General features: G+C 42.5%; 2 protein-coding genes and 1 pseudogene across 2 annotated transcripts; all 3 read right to left on the bottom strand.

Moving 5' to 3' along the window:
• Nucleotides 1–3,557: 3,557 nt before the first annotated feature.
• LOC121852231 lies at nucleotides 3,558–5,230 on the bottom strand (annotated as a pseudogene).
• Nucleotides 5,231–6,864: 1,634 nt separating this feature from the next.
• LOC121852230 (gastrula zinc finger protein XlCGF7.1-like) lies at nucleotides 6,865–9,937 on the bottom strand. The gene is given in 6 exon segments (XM_042346318.1): nucleotides 6,865–6,892; nucleotides 7,442–7,910; nucleotides 7,913–7,999; nucleotides 8,002–8,062; nucleotides 9,454–9,551; nucleotides 9,886–9,937. Coding segments are annotated over 6 exon segments (795 nt in total).
• Nucleotides 9,938–12,103: 2,166 nt separating this feature from the next.
• On the bottom strand, nucleotides 12,104–15,422 carry LOC121852239 (gastrula zinc finger protein XlCGF7.1-like). The gene is given in 6 exon segments (XM_042346325.1): nucleotides 12,104–12,133; nucleotides 12,718–13,094; nucleotides 13,097–13,147; nucleotides 13,150–13,311; nucleotides 14,926–15,036; nucleotides 15,371–15,422. Coding segments are annotated over 6 exon segments (783 nt in total).
• Nucleotides 15,423–16,962: the final 1,540 nt, after the last annotated feature.

The following is a 16,962-nucleotide window of genomic DNA, read 5'->3' as shown; positions in this document are numbered from 1 at the left end:
ATTCTTAAAATCAAACACGTAAACGTCGATTTCCTCTTTGACGTCCTTTTCGACTGAAGCCATTCGTCCAAAGTATAAAATTGTTGTCATTCTGAAATCCGTGAACACTTCTGGAACTTAAAGGAAGACATTCATCTGAACACATTATAGAGCATTCACAACATCACTCTAGCTTGAAGTCCTAGAAATCACCGAAAAATATATATGAGACACGAATACTCCACTACATCAAGCCATATCTCAGGATGCAACTGCATGGGGTCGAAAGAGGAATTTCGTTGAGGACTCATGACAACATTTTTACTCTTTGTTTGATGATGCCTGTGAAGTGTTACTGACTGTGAAAATGCTTCCAACACACAGAGCAATCAAACGGTTTTGTTAAAATAATTACACTAGGTTGGAGTAGTGCTGGAAATCACTGATATTATCAATTGCACCTAATACATTGATCTAACAGAGAAACAAACGTGCACATTCCAGGACTTTAACAGAAGTTCTCAGTACTTTGATTATCCAGCCACTCCAGCAGCCATTTCTCATTATCAACCTGCATGGGGTCGAAATAGGAATTGTCGTCAGGGCTCAGTACATCCAGCCATCTCGCAGGATCCAACTGCATGGGGTCGAAATAGGAATTGTCGTCAGGACTCATTACATCCATGCATCTCTCAGGATCCACCTGCATAGGTTCGAAAGATGCATTTTTTTCAGGACTCATTGCAGCACTCTGTATTTCTCCTTTTGATTTCACTTTCCTATCATTGCGGATCTTCTTATGCTTGTTTCGGGGTGATGACCGTGTCCTCTCCAACGGAGAACAATTGAATGGCTTATCGTCCGTGTGTGTTTCCTGGTGACGATGAAGATTTGATTTCCGTGAAAATGGCTTCCCACACAGAGAGCAATTGAACGGCTTCTCGCCCGTGTGTGTTTTTTGGTGAGTGTGAAGATCTGCTTTACGGGCAAATGCCTTCACACAAACAGAGCAATTGAATGGCTTCTCACCCGAGTGTGTTTTTTGGTGATTGCGAAGAGTTGATGAATCTGCAAATGACTTCCCGCACACAGAGCAATTGAACGGCTTCTCGCCCGTGTGTGTTTTCTGGTGCTTGTGATGAGTTGATGAATCTGCAAATGACTTCCCACACACAGAGCAATTGAACGGCTTCTCGCCCGTGTGTGTTTTTGGTGCTTGTGAAGATCTGCTTTCGTGACAAATGCTTCACACATGTGCAGTATGCTTTTGGTGAGTGTGAAGATCTGCTTTACGGGCAAATGCCTTCACCCACACAGAGCAATTGAACGGCTTCTCGCCCGTGTGTGTTTTCTGGTGCTTGTGAAGAGTTGATGAATCTGCAAATGACTTCCACACACAGAGCAATTGAACGGCTTCTCGCCCGTGTGTGTTTTCTGGTGCTTGTGATGAGTTGATGAATCTGCAAATGCCTTCCAGCACACAGCGCAATTGAACGGCTTCTCGCCCGTGTGTGTGTTTTGGTGAGTGTGAAGATCTGCTTTACGGGCAAATGCCTTCACACAAACAGAGCAATTGAATGGCTTCTCACCCGTGTGTGTTTTTTGGTGATTGCGAAGAGTTGATGAATCTGCAAATGACTTCCCGCACACAGAGCAATTGAACGGCTTCTCGCCCGTGTGTGTTTTCTGGTGCTTGTGATGAGTTGATGAATCTGCAAATGACTTCCCACACACAGAGCAATGGAACGGCTTCTCGCCCGTGTGTGTTTTCTGGTGCTTGTGAAGATCTGATTTCCGTGCAAATGCCTTCCAGCACACAGCGCAATTGAACGGCTTCTCGCCCGTGTGTGTTTTTGGTGAGTGTGAAGATCTGCTTTACGGGCAAATGCCTTCACACAAACAGAGCAATTGAATGGCTTCTCACCCGAGTGTGTTTTTTGGTGATTGCGAAGAGTTGATGAATCTGCAAATGCCTTCCCGCACACAGCGCAATTGAATGGCTTCTTACCCGTGTGTGCGTGCCGCTGTGGAGAGTTTTTCTGCTCCATGTGACTGATTTTTCAGAGCAGAGAAACTTCGTGGATGTCTGGCTCAAATCGCCAAAAAGCAACTCTCACTAACGTCTAACCGAGTCACAGTAACGTCTCGGAAGTCGGAATACACACGCGATTACCAGTTTATCCACTAACAAAGACACTTACTTGTTGATGCACGGCGTATCGATGTCCCTGTAACCCGTCTGAAGAGATCGCCACGAACTCTCCCGAAGCAAAGTCCCCAACCAGTCGCCAAGCAATCGTGCTCGCCAGGCTGGGTCTCGTGGAAGAAGGGTTATCTGCAGAGCGGGGAGTCGAGCGTCTATGCTCATCAAAATCCCTCTCGAAATGCCCTTGAGGTCTGATTTTAAGCCCTTTATAATTCCGCTCTAGCATCCAAATTCTTTGTTCTCGACTTGGCCTATTATGGAATTTGCATTCAATTGTTAATTTTTACATTAACAATCCGCATATCTAGCAACATAATACGTATGTACATATCACTGAATAATTGTACACTTCCGTTTGAATACGGATGTGCATCTCTATGCATAATTCCATGATTCGTGTTAATTTGCTAATATTCACCCCCCAATGTCCTCTAAACTGCTGCAAGTTTAGAGGATGATAAAGTGACATACAGTCTGAAGTATCAAAATTGGTGATCTCGAGCTTGATTTGGAATAAGATGTGCAAGTTTATACTGTACTGACTTTGTTTTATAAATATATTTAAGTACAATCGTGTTGAGCGGGGTGTTTCTAGAAAACGAGTGTTTTATATTAAAAATTCTGCCATTTGTTCGCGTAGTCGAACGCAATCCCTTTGTACTTACACTGCTGTGTATGTCCACTCGTGTGTGGGTGTGTGTACATGAGAGTGTATGTGTACTCGTGTATGATTATGTATTGGAACAAACAAATTATTTTTATATTGTGTCGTACAAATAATTGAGGGGCAACGTGGTAGGAATGCGCCACCACAACAGGGAACTACAGGGATGAGACTCCCCGCTCGTGGTGCGAAATGAATGAAAACAGCGTAGAAACACATGCACACTCGTGTGTGAATGCACACCGCTGTATATACAGTCGTGTTTGGATGCACACTCGTGTGTGTATGTCTACTCGTCCGTGTTTTTTTAAAGGAAAACTATGGTAGCAATAACGTACGATCAGTCATCTTTAAAAACAGGTCTTTATTAATCTGCAAGAAAGCTCACGTTAATACTCGTATCGAAATCTTTATTAATACGCATGCTCAAACAGGAAAGGAACTAGGCAAATTATTTCCCAATAGGAATTCAACAGTTAAAATATATTCTTAAAATCAAACACGTAAACGTCGATTTCCTCTTTGACGTCCTTTTCGACTGAAGCCATTCGTCCAAAGTATAAAATTGTTGTCATTCTGAAATCCGTGAACACTTCTGGAACTTAAAGGAAGACATTCATCTGAACACATTATAGAGCATTCACAACATCACTCTAGCTTGAAGTCCTAGAAATCACCGAAAAATATATATGAGACACGAATACTCCACTACATCAAGCCATATCTCAGGATGCAACTGCATGGGGTCGAAAGAGGAATTTCGTTGAGGACTCATGACAACATTTTTACTCTTTGTTTGATGATGCCTGTGAAGTGTTACTGACTGTGAAAATGCTTCCAACACACAGAGCAATCAAACGGTTTTGTTAAAATAATTACACTAGGTTGGAGTAGTGCTGGAAATCACTGATATTATCAATTGCACCTAATACATTGATCTAACAGAGAAACAAACGTGCACATTCCAGGACTTTAACAGAAGTTCTCAGTACTTTGATTATCCAGCCACTCCAGCAGCCATTTCTCATTATCAACCTGCATGGGGTCGAAATAGGAATTGTCGTCAGGGCTCAGTACATCCAGCCATCTCGCAGGATCCAACTGCATGGGGTCGAAATAGGAATTGTCGTCAGGACTCATTACATCCATGCATCTCTCAGGATCCACCTGCATAGGTTCGAAAGATGCATTTTTTTCAGGACTCATTGCAGCACTCTGTATTTCTCCTTTTGATTTCACTTTCCTATCATTGCGGATCTTCTTATGCTTGTTTCGGGGTGATGACCGTGTCCTCTCCAACGGAGAACAATTGAATGGCTTATCGTCCGTGTGTGTTTCCTGGTGACGATGAAGATTTGATTTCCGTGAAAATGGCTTCCCACACAGAGAGCAATTGAACGGCTCTCCCGTGTGTTTTTGGTGAGTGTGAAGATCTGCTTACGGGCAAATGCCTTCACACAAACAGAGCAATTGAATGGCTTCTCCCGAGTGTGTTTTTTGGTGAGTGCGAAGATTGATACTGCAAATGACTTCACACACAGAGCAATTGAACGATTTCTCGCCCGTGTGTGTTTTTTGGTGAGTGTGAAGATCTGCTTTACGGGCAAATGCCTTCACACAAACAGAGCAATTGAATGGCTTCTCACCCGAGTGTGTTTTTTGGTGATTGCGAAGAGTTGATGAATCTGCAAATGACTTCCCACACACAGAGCAATTGAACGGCTTCTCGCCCGTGTGTGTTTTCTGGTGCTTGTGATGAGTTGATGAATCTGCAAATGACTTCCCACACACAGCAGCAATTGAACGGCTTCTCGCCCGTGTGTGTGTTTTGGTGAGTGTGAAGATCTGCTTTACGGGAAAATGCCTTCACACAACAGAGCAATTGAATGGCTTCTCACCCGAGTGTGTTTTTGGTGATTGCGAAGAGTTGATGAATCTGCAAATGACTTCCCGCACACAGAGCAATTGAACGGCTTCTCGCCGTGTGTGTTTTCTGGTGCTTGTGATGATTGATGAATCTGCAAATGACTTCCCACACACAGAGCAATTGAACGGCTTCTCGCCGTGTGTGTTTTCTGGTGCTTGTGAAGATCTTGATTTCGTGGCAAATGCCTTCCAGCACACAGCGCAATTGAACGGCTTCTCGCCCGTGTGTGTTTTTTGGTGAGTGTGAAGATCTGCTTTACGGGCAAATGCCTTCACACAAACAGAGCAATTGAATGGCTTCTCACCGAGTGTGTTTTTTTGATATCGGGCAAATGACTTCACACAACAGAGCAATTGAACGGCTTCTCGCCCGTGTGTGTTTTCTGGTGATTGCGAAGAGTTGATGAATCTGCAAATGCCTTCCCGCACACAGCGCAATTGAATGGCTTCTTACCCGTGTGTGCGTGCCGCTGTGGAGAGTTTTTCTGCTCCATGTGACTGATTTTTCAGAGCAGAGAAACAGTCGCGGGTGTTGTTGAGAGTTAAAGGCGACCTCTAAGGTTCGTGGATGTCTGGCTCAAATCGCCAAAAAACAACTCTCACTAACGTTTAACCGAGTCACAGTAACGTCTCGGAAGTCGGAATACACACGCGATTACCAGTTTATCCACTAACAAAGACACTTACTTGTTGATGCACGGCGTATCGATGTCCCTGTAACCCGTCTGAAGAGATCGCCACGAACTCTCCCGAAGCAAAGTCCCCAACCAGTCGCCAAGCAATCGTGCTCGCCAGGCTGGGTCTCGTGGAAGAAGGGTTATCTGCAGAGCGGGGAGTCGAGCGTCTATGCTCATCAAAATCCCTCTCGAAATGCCCTTGAGGTCTGATTTTAAGCCCTTTATAATTCCGCTCTAGCATCCAAATTCTTTGTTCTCGACTTGGCCTATTATGGAATTTGCATTCAATTGTTAATTTTTACATTAACAATCCGCATATCTAGCAACATAATACGTATGTACATATCACTGAATAATTGTACACTTCCGTTTGAATACGGATGTGCATCTCTATGCATAATTCCATGATTCGTGTTAATTTGCTAATATTCACCCCCAATGTCCTCTAAACTGCTGCAAGTTTAGAGGATGATAAAGTGACATACAGTCTGAAGTATCAAAATTGGTGATCTCGAGCTTGATTTGGAATAAGATGTGCAAGTTTATACTGTACTGACTTTGTTTTATAAATATATTTAAGTACAATCGTGTTGAGCGGGGTGTTTCTAGAAAACGAGTGTTTTATATTAAAAATTCTGCATTTGTTCGCGTAGTCGAACGCAATCCCTTTGTACTTACACTGCTGTGTATGTCCACTCGTGTGTGGGTGTGTGTACATGGGAGTGTATATGTGTACTCGTGTATGATTATGTATTGGAACAAACAAATTATTTTTATATTGTGTCGTACAAATCATTTAAGGGAAACGTAATAATTGAGGGGCAACGTGGTAGGAATGCGCCACCACAACAGGGAACTACAGGGATGAGACTCCCCGCTCGTGGTGCGAAATGAATGAAAACAGCGTAGAAACACATGCACACTCGTGTGTGAATGCACACCGCTGTATATACAGTCGTGTTTGGATGCACACTCGTGTGTGTATGTCTACTCGTCCGTGTTTTTTTAAGGAAAACTATGGTAGCAATAACGTACGATCAGTCATCTTTAAAAACAGGTCTTTATTAATCTGCAAGAAAGCTCACGTTAATACTCGTATAATCGTATCGAAATCTTTATTAATACGCAGGCTCAAACAGGAAAGGAACTAGGCAAATTATTTCCCAATAGGAATTCAACAGTTAAAATATATTCTTAAAATCAAACACGTAAACGTCGATTTCCCTTTGACGTCCTTTTCGACTGAAGCCATTCGTCCAAAGTATAAAATTGTTGTCATTCTGAAATCCGTGAACACTTCTGGAACTTAAAGGAAGACATTCATCTGAACACATTATAGAGCATTCACAACATCACTCTAGCTTGAAGTCCTAGAAATCACCGAAAAATATATATGAGACACGAATACTCCACTACATCAAGCCATATCTCAGGATGCAACTGCATGGGGTCGAAAGAGGAATTTCGTTGAGGACTCATGACAACATTTTTACTCTTTGTTTGATGATGCCTGTGAAGTGTTACTGACTGTGAAAATGCTTCCAACACACAGAGCAATCAAACGGTTTTGTTAAAATAATTACACTAGGTTGGAGTAGTGCTGGAAATCACTGATATTATCAATTGCACCTAATACATTGATCTAACAGAGAAACAAACGTGCACATTCCAGGACTTTAACAGAAGTTCTCAGTACTTTGATTATCCAGCCACTCCAGCAGCCATTTCTCATTATCAACCTGCATGGGGTCGAAATAGGAATTGTCGTCAGGGCTCAGTACATCCAGCCATCTCGCAGGATCCAACTGCATGGGGTCGAAATAGGAATTGTCGTCAGGACTCATTACATCCATGCATCTCTCAGGATCCACCTGCATAGGTTCGAAAGATGCATTTTTTTCAGGACTCATTGCAGCACTCTGTATTTCTCCTTTTGATTTCACTTTCCTATCATTGCGGATCTTCTTATGCTTGTTTCGGGGTGATGACCGTGTCCTCTCCAACGGAGAACAATTGAATGGCTTATCGTCCGTGTGTGTTTCCTGGTGACGATGAAGATTTGATTTCCGTGAAAATGGCTTCCCACACAGAGAGCAATTGAACGGCTTCTCGCCCGTGTGTGTTTTTTGGTGAGTGTGAAGATCTGCTTTACGGGCAAATGCCTTCACACAAACAGAGCAATTGAATGGCTTCTCACCCGAGTGTGTTTTTTGGTGATTGCGAAGAGTTGATGAATCTGCAAATGACTTCCCGCACACAGAGCAATTGAACGGCTTCTCGCCCGTGTGTGTTTTCTGGTGCTTGTGATGAGTTGATGAATCTGCAAATGACTTCCCACACACAGAGCAATTGAACGGCTTCTCGCCCGTGTGTGTTTTCTGGTGCTTGTGAAGATCTGATTTCCGTGCAAATGCCTTCCAGCACACAGCGCAATTGAACGGCTTCTCGCCCGTGTGTGTTTTTGGTGAGTGTGAAGATCTGCTTTACGGGCAAATGCCTTCACACAAACAGAGCAATTGAATGGCTTCTCACCCGAGTGTGTTTTTGGTGATTGCGAAGAGTTGATGAATCTGCAAATGCCTTCCCGCACACAGCGCAATTGAATGGCTTCTTACCCGTGTGTGCGTGCCGCTGTGGAGAGTTTTTCTGCTCCATGTGACTGATTTTTCAGAGCAGAGAAACTTCGTGGATGTCTGGCTCAAATCGCCAAAAAACAACTCTCACTAACGTTTAACCGAGTCACAGTAACGTCTCGGAAGTCGGAATACACACGCGATTACCAGTTTATCCACTAACAAAGACACTTACTTGTTGATGCACGGCGTATCGATGTCCCTGTAACCCGTCTGAAGAGATCGCCACGAACTCTCCCGAAGCAAAGTCCCCAACCAGTCGCCAAGCAATCGTGCTCGCCAGGCTGGGTCTCGTGGAAGAAGGGTTATCTGCAGAGCGGGGAGTCGAGCGTCTATGCTCATCAAAATCCCTCTCGAAATGCCCTTGAGGTCTGATTTTAAGCCCTTTATAATTCCGCTCTAGCATCCAAATTCTTTGTTCTCGACTTGGCCTATTATGGACTTTGCATTCAATTGTTAATTTTTACATTAACAATCCGCATATCTAGCAACATAATACGTATGTACATATCACTGAATAATTGTACACTTCCGTTTGAATACGGATGTGCATCTCTATGCATAATTCCATGATTCGTGTTAATTTGCTAATATTCACCCCCAATGTCCTCTAAACTGCTGCAAGTTTAGAGGATGATAAAGTGACATACAGTCTGAAGTATCAAAATTGGTGATCTCGAGCTTGATTTGGAATAAGATGTGCAAGTTTATACTGTACTGACTTTGTTTTATAAATATATTTAAGGACAATCGTGTTGAGCGGGGTGCTTCTAGAAAACGAGTGTTTTATGTTAAAAATTCTGCCATGAACTTTTAATAATCATCTGAATGGTTTAGCTTGTAAGCGTGGTTTATTATCATGTCCACATTAAAGGTTTTTTGGGTTAGAACGCTTAAAAATACAAATGTGTCGTTGAAACCCGCCACCACCCGACAAAGCCAACTAGTTAGGGTTGTCACGTAAACAGAACATGCAAATGTGTCACTAGTACAGCACACCGGTGTGTTGGAGAGCCAAGCCACAACATTTACATTCTGAGTACGACGTTTCGCCTGTAATTCAAACTAGCTTCATCAGTCGACAATCAGATTTGGGAAGTCTCACTGTTTAGTTGCTTATATAGAAGCATAGATGTGTTGTCCACGCAGCTGCGCTCTATTGAAGTATGCTGCCATTTGTCGGCATGCATTTATTTAATGTTTTATTTTAAAGACACATTTATATACTTCAGCGATCTAACCTAACAACCTCTATTATGGATGATATTGGTCCCGAAATCCTACGTGTTAAACTCGTGTGTATGTGTTTAATATTTTTTTTTTAATGATAATTGCATTGACTATGGAGAGGTTACCAGCGCCTCGCACCCGTCCAGAGACCTCGTGGGCCTCTGTGGTGGCTACGAGACTTCCCTCCAGGACATTGCTCACATCCACCGCAGCGTTACCGGCCGGCACCGCGGAAGCTTTCAGGAAATCAACATTTAAAGAATCAATACATAAACTTCAAATAATCATACTCTGTACATATGTATATACGAATCCATTGAGAGGGCAGATACAGCAGTGGATAGTGTGATTCTAATACGACCACAATGTGATACTAGTGATTATAATGCAATTTAAATCCCGCAGCTCGCATATCTGGTACCATTATAGCTACATACAAAATGTATGCATTCGAGCCCAGTGTGATTCAAATACTGGATATTATGAAAGGCATATGACTAATCAGCCTTGCCTGCATTTCTACACTGATGTTCACCTTCAGTGCAGGAAGGAACAACCACCACTCCATGCCTGGGGCATACAGCTTCCCACAGCTCACCGTGACGGTTCTATGCTCCTTCATTAATTTGTTCAGAAGAAGAGCTGCTCTCCCTGTTGTTTGGGATTCCCCTACACACGAGTAAAGTTCTGTAAAAACAACCCCCCTACCTCATCGGCGATGCCGGACGGTAACGCTGTGGTGGATGTGAGCAATGTCCTGGAGGGAAGGCTCGTAGCCACCACAGCGGCCCACGAGGTCTCTGGACAGGTGCGAAGGGCTGGTAACTTCTCCACATGCAATGCATTTACCATGAAAACACGTGCAAAATATATACACGCATACATACACACAGCACTGTTAATGCACAGCAGTGAAAATACACAAGACACTTTATGCTATAGACTGAAATGTAATAATGGTTGCGTTACAAAATAACAAACAACGATAAAAAAATTAACCATCCAGATGGGTAAAAAAACAGCAATGGTAACACTTTTTAACTGATCGAATATAACAAATAACCTTCGTTGTCTAGACACACCTTCATCAACAAGAGTCCTCAAAAATATCCATGAAACCTAGTCACCACGCAATAAAGCATGCACCTCTTAGTATATCTCTATCAGCATTGCAACATTTTATACTTATTTTCACAGATAAAGCCGATAAATTGATTACAGCTTACAGGCCATTGTAAATGTGCAAACTAACAACATGCACATAATTATTCAAGGAGATGCCCATCCGTATTCAAACGGAAGCGAACGATGATTCAGCATATTCCTACTTAGGCTTAAGCACAAAGCTTAGGTATGTTGCTAGATATGAGGAGCTTTAGTACCGTGAATAGCAATTGAATGCAAATAAGTTCATGAATAAAATGCAAATGATTCTAGCGAGATTTCATAAATGGGAAGAATAATCCGAACCAGTGTGCCGTAGCAATGGCAACCTATGACTTCAATACACTCATTAAATATGAGGCCAATATTCCTAATATTGTTAATAATTCATCTTCTTGGTTCTTTCGGTAAAGTCACGTGACTTTACCGAAAGAACCAAGAAGATGAATCCCTGCAGTCACGAAAGCTTTAAATGTAAAAAAAATTGTTAATAATTGTTGTGGGGCATCTAAAATCCATATCGTCAGCTTAACCTGTGAAAATAATCACAAAACCCCGCTATCCAAGTATACTACTGTTTGTATGTACATGGATCTGTACTTCTGTGTATGTCCACTCGTGTGTTTATTTACACTCGTTGATGTGGATATGTACATGCGTGAATTTGGGTGTATAGGTATGTACAATCATTTGTTCGCACATTTGTTCGTGTAGTAGAACGTAATCCCTTTGTACGTACACTGCTGTGTATGTACACTCGTGTGTGCATGCGCACTTGTATGCATGTGCACCCGTGTGTGTATGTATGAAGCAGTGTGTATGCACATTCGTGTATGTTTCTACAGCGCTGTGTATGTCCACTCGTGTGTGGGTCTGTGTATATGGAGTGTATATGTGTACTCGTGTATGATTGTGCATATTCGAACGAACAAATTATTTTTATATTGTGTCGTACAAAGAATTTAGCGGCAATGTGATAGGAATGAGACTCCCCGCTCGTGGTGCTAAATGAATGAAAACAGCGCCACTGAGCAGACAGAGCCCCGCCCCTACAGCTCGTGAGTGTGACGTAGTGAGTGTGACCAGCGGACTGCCACGATGCTGCCCAGGTAAGGGTAAACTTGTGTGATGGAGATGCTTCACCTGAAACTCGCCTCCACACGTGTTCGCTATGAACATTGTAGCAATAAGGGACGATCAGTCATCTTTAACATAGCAGGTCTTTATTGTTCTGCAAGTATATTAACGTTAAAACTCGTAGAAACACATGCACACTCGTGTGTGAATGCACACCGCTGTATATACAGTCGTGTTTGGATGCACACTCGTGTGTGTATGTCTCCTCGTCCGTGTTTTTTTAAAGGAAAATATGGTTGCAATAACGTACGATCAGTCATCTTTAAAAACAAATCAGGTCTTTATTAATATGCAAGAAAACTCACGTTAATACTCGTATCGAAATCTTTATTAATACGCAGGCTCAAACAGGAAAGGAACTAGGCAAATTATTTCCAATAGGAATTCAACAGTTAAAAGATATTCTTAAAATCAAACACGTAAACGTCGATTTCCCCTTTGACGTCCTTTTCGACTGAAGCCATTCGTCCAAAGTATAAAATTGTTGTCATTCTGAAATCAGTGAATACTTCTGGAACTTAAAAGGAAACATTCATCTGAACACATTATAGAGCATTCACAACATCACTCTAGCTCTCTCAGGATGCAACTGCATGGGGTCGAAAGAGGAATTTCGTTTAGGACTCATGACAACATTTTTACTCTTTGTTTGATGATGCCTGTGAAGTGTTGCTGACCGTGAAAATGCTTCCAACACTCAGAGCAATCAAACAGTTTTGTTAAAATAATTACACTAGCTTGGAGTAGTGCTGGAAATCACTGATATAATCAATTGCACCTAATACATTGATCTAACAGAGACACAAACGTGCACATTCCAGGACTTTAACAGAAGTACTCAATACTTTGATTATCCAGCCACTCCAGCAGCCATTTCTCATTATCAACCTGCATGGGGTCGAAAAAAGAATTGGCGTCAGGGCTCAGTACATCCAGCCATCTCGCAGGATCCAACTGCATGGGGTCGAAAAAGGAATTGTCGTCAGGACTCATTACATCCACTACATCCACGCATCTCTCAGGATCCTCCTGCATAGGTTCGATAGATGCATTTTTTTCAGGACTCATTGCAGCACTTTGTTTTTCACTTTTTGATTTCACTTCCCTATTTTTGCTGATCTTCTCATGCTTGTTTCGGGGTGATGACCGTGTCCTCTCCAACGGAGAACAATTGAATAGCTTCTCGTCCGTGTGTGTTTTCTGGTGATTGTTAAGAGTTGATTTCTGTGAAAATGCCTTCCCACACACAGAACAATTGAATGGCTTCTCACCCGTGTGTGTTTTCTGGTGAGTGTGAAGATTTGATTTCTGTGAAAATGACTTCCCACACACAGCGCAATGGAATGGCTTCTCACCCGTGTGTGTTTTTTGGTGACTGTGAAGAGTTGATTTCTGTGAAAATGCCTTCCCACACACAGAGCAACTGAATGGCTTCTCACCTGAGTGTGTTTTCTGGTGAGTGTGAAGATTTGTTTCAGTGAAAATGCCTTCCCACACACAGAGCAATCGAATGGCTTCTCACCCGAGTTGTTTTTTGGTGAGTGTGAAGATTTGATTTCTGTGAAAATGACTTCTCACAAACAGAGCAATTGAATGGCTTTTCGCCCGTGTGTGTTTTCTGGTGACGGTTACGATTTGATGAATCTGCAAATGCCTTCCCACAAAGAGAGCAATTGAACCGCTTCTCGCCCGTGTGTGCGTGCCGCTGTGGAGAGTTTTTCCGCTCCATGTGACTGATTCTTCAGAGCAGAGTAACAGTCGCGGGTGTTGTTGAGAGTTAAAGGCGACCTCTAAGGTGCGTGGATGTCTGGCTTAAATCGCCAAGAAGCAAACTCTTACCAACGTCTAACTGAGACACAGTAACGTCTCCTAAGTCGGACTACACACGCGTTTACCAGTTTATCCACTAACAAAGACACTTACTTGTTGATGCACCGCATATCGATGTCCCTGTAACCCGTCTGAAGAGATCGCCACGAACTCTCCCGAAGCGAAGTCGCCAACCAGTCGCCAAGCAATCGTGCTCGCCAGGCTGGGTCTCGTGGAAGAAGGGTTATCTGCAGAGCGGGGAGTCGAGCGTCTATCCTCAGCAAAATCCCTCTCGAAATGACCTTGAGGTCTGATTTTAAGCCCCTTATAACTTCGCTCTAGCATCCAAATCTTTTGTTCTCGAACTTGGTCTTCATGGACTTTGCATTCAATTGTAATTTTTTGCATTAACAATCCGCATATCTAGCAACATAATACGTATGTACATCTCACTGCATAATTGTACTTCCGTTTGAATAAGGATGTGCATCTCCATGCATAATTCCGTGATTCGTGTTAATTTGCTAATATTCACCCCCAATGTCCTCTAAACTGCTGCAAGTTTAGAGGATTATAAAGCGACATACAGTCTGAAATATCAAAAATTGGTGATCTCGAGATTGATTTAGAATAAGATGTGCAAGTTTATACTGTACTGACTTTGTTTTATAAATATATTTAAGGACAATCGTGTTGAGCGGGGTGCTTCTAGAAAACGAGTGTTTTATATTATAATTTCTGCCATGAACTTTGAATGATCATCTGAAAGATTGCCTAAATATATAAATGTTTCGTTGAAACCCGCCACCACCCGACACAGCCAACTAGTAAGGATTGTCACGTAAACAGAACATGCAAATGTGTCACTAGCACAGCACACCGGTGTGTTGGAGAGCCAAGTCACAACATTTACAATCTGAGTACGACGTTTCGCCTGCAATTAAAACTAGCTTCATCAGTCGACAGCCAGATTTGGGAAGTCTCACTGTTGCGTTCCTTACATAGAAGCATTGATATGTTGACCACGCAGCTGCGCTCTTGCACAATGTGGGGGGGGGGGTGGGATTATTGAGGCAATGCACATTACGCGTGTGCATTATGCGAGCCCTTTAAAACTTGTCCTTCCTGTCTATTGTGTTTATTAAAATAATTTGCTAATATTCACCCTGCAATGTGCTGCAAACTGCTTCCAGTTCAAAGCCGTTACCAGGGAAATGCGGTCTGAAGTAATCAGATTTGGGAAGTCTCACTGTTTAGTTGCTTATATAGAAGCATAGATGTGTTGTCCACGCAGCTGCGCTCTATTGAAGTATGCTGCCATTTGTCGGCATGCATTTATTTAATGTTTTTATTTTAAAGACACATTTATATACTTCAGCGATCTAACCTAACAACCTCTATTATGGATGATATTGGTCCCGAAATCCTACGTGTTAAACTCGTGTGTATGTGTTTAATATTTTTTTTTTATGATAATTGCATTGACTATGGAGAGGTTACCAGCGCCTCGCACCCGTCCAGAGACCTCGTGGGCCTCTGTGGTGGCTACGAGACTTCCCTCCAGGACATTGCTCACATCCACCGCAGCGTTACCGGCCGGCACCGCGGAAGCTTTCAGGAAATCAACATTTAAAGAATCAATACATAAACTTCAAATAATCATACTCTGTACATATGTATATACGAATCCATTGAGAGGGCAGATACAGCAGTGGATAGTGTGATTCTAATACGACCACAATGTGATACTAGTGATTATAATGCAATTTAAATCCCGCAGCTCGCATATCTGGTACCAATATAGCTACATACAAAATGTATGCATTCGAGCCCAGTGTGATTCAAATACTGGATATTATGAAAGGCATATGACTAATCAGCCTTGCCTGCATTTCTACACTGATGTTCACCTTCAGTGCAGGAAGGAACAACCACCACTCCATGCCTGGGGCATACAGCTTCCCACAGCTCACCGTGACGGTTCTATGCTCCTTCATTAATTTGTTCAGAAGAAGAGCTGCTCTCCCTGTTGTTTGGGATTCCCCTACACATGAGTAAAGTTCTGTAAAAACAACCCCCCTACCTCATCGGCGATGCCGGACGGTAACGCTGTGGTGGATGTGAGCAATGTCCTGGAGGGAAGGCTCGTAGCCACCACAGCGGCCCACGAGGTCTCTGGACAGGTGCGAAGGGCTGGTAACTTCTCCACATGCAATGCATTTACCATGAAAACACGTGCAAAATATATACACGCATACATACACACAGCACTGTTAATGCACAGCAGTGAAAATACACAAGACACTTTATGCTATAGACTGAAATGTAATAATGGTTGCGTTACAAAATAACAAACAACGATAAAAAAATTAACCATCCAGATGGGTAAAAAAACAGCAATGGTAACACTTTTTAACTGATCGAATATAACAAATAACCTTCGTTGTCTAGACACACCTTCATCAACAAGAGTCCTCAAAAATATCCATGAAACCTAGTCACCACGCAATAAAGCATGCACCTCTTAGTATATCTCTATCAGCATTGCAACATTTTATACTTATTTTCACAGATAAAGCCGATAAATTGATTACAGCTTACAGGCCATTGTAAATGTGCAAACTAACAACATGCACATAATTATTCAAGGAGATGCCCATCCGTATTCAAACGGAAGCGAACGATGATTCAGCATATTCCTACATAGGCTTAAGCACAAAGCTTAGGTATGTTGCTAGATATGAGGAGCTTTAGTACCGTGAATAGCAATTGAATGCAAATAAGTTCATGAATAAAATGCAAATGATTCTAGCGAGATTTCATAAATGGGAAGAATAATCCGAACCAGTGTGCCGTAGCAATGGCAACCTATGACTTCAATACACTCATTAAATATGAGGCCAATATTCCTAATATTGTTAATAATTGTTGTGGGGCATCTAAAATCCATATCGTCAGCTTAACCTGTGAAAATAATCACAAAACCCCGCTATCCAAGTATACTACTGTTTGTATGTACATGGATCTGTACTTCTGTGTATGTCCACTCGTGTGTTTATTTACACTCGTTGATGTGGATATGTACATGCGTGAATGGTGTGTATAGGTATGTACAATCATTTGTTCGCACATTTGTTCGTGTAGTAGAACGCAATCCCTTTGTACGTACACTGCTGTGTATGTACACTCGTGTGTGCATGCGCACTTGTATGCATGTGCACCCGTGTGTGTATGTATCTACAGCGCTGTGTATGTCCACTCGTGTGTGGGTCTGTGTACATGGGAGTGTATATGTGTACTCGTGTATGATTATGCATTGGAACAAACAAATTATTTTTATATTGTGTCGTACAAAGAATTTAGGGGCAATGTGATAGGAATGAGACTCCCCGCTCGTGGTGCTAAATGAATGAAAACAGCGCCACTGAGCAGACAGAGCCCCGCCCCTACAGCTCGTGAGTGTGACGTCATGAGTGTGACGTCATGAGTGTGACGTAGTGAGTGTGACCAGCGGACTGCCACGATGCTGCCAGGTAA

This window comes from Callorhinchus milii, unplaced genomic scaffold (assembly GCF_018977255.1).
Source record: "Callorhinchus milii isolate IMCB2004 unplaced genomic scaffold, IMCB_Cmil_1.0 Scaffold610, whole genome shotgun sequence".
NCBI classification, from domain to species: Eukaryota; Metazoa; Chordata; class Chondrichthyes; order Chimaeriformes; family Callorhinchidae; genus Callorhinchus; species Callorhinchus milii.
The sequence above is the reverse complement of the archived record's forward strand: the minus strand, read 5'-3'. Positions and strand labels throughout refer to the sequence as shown.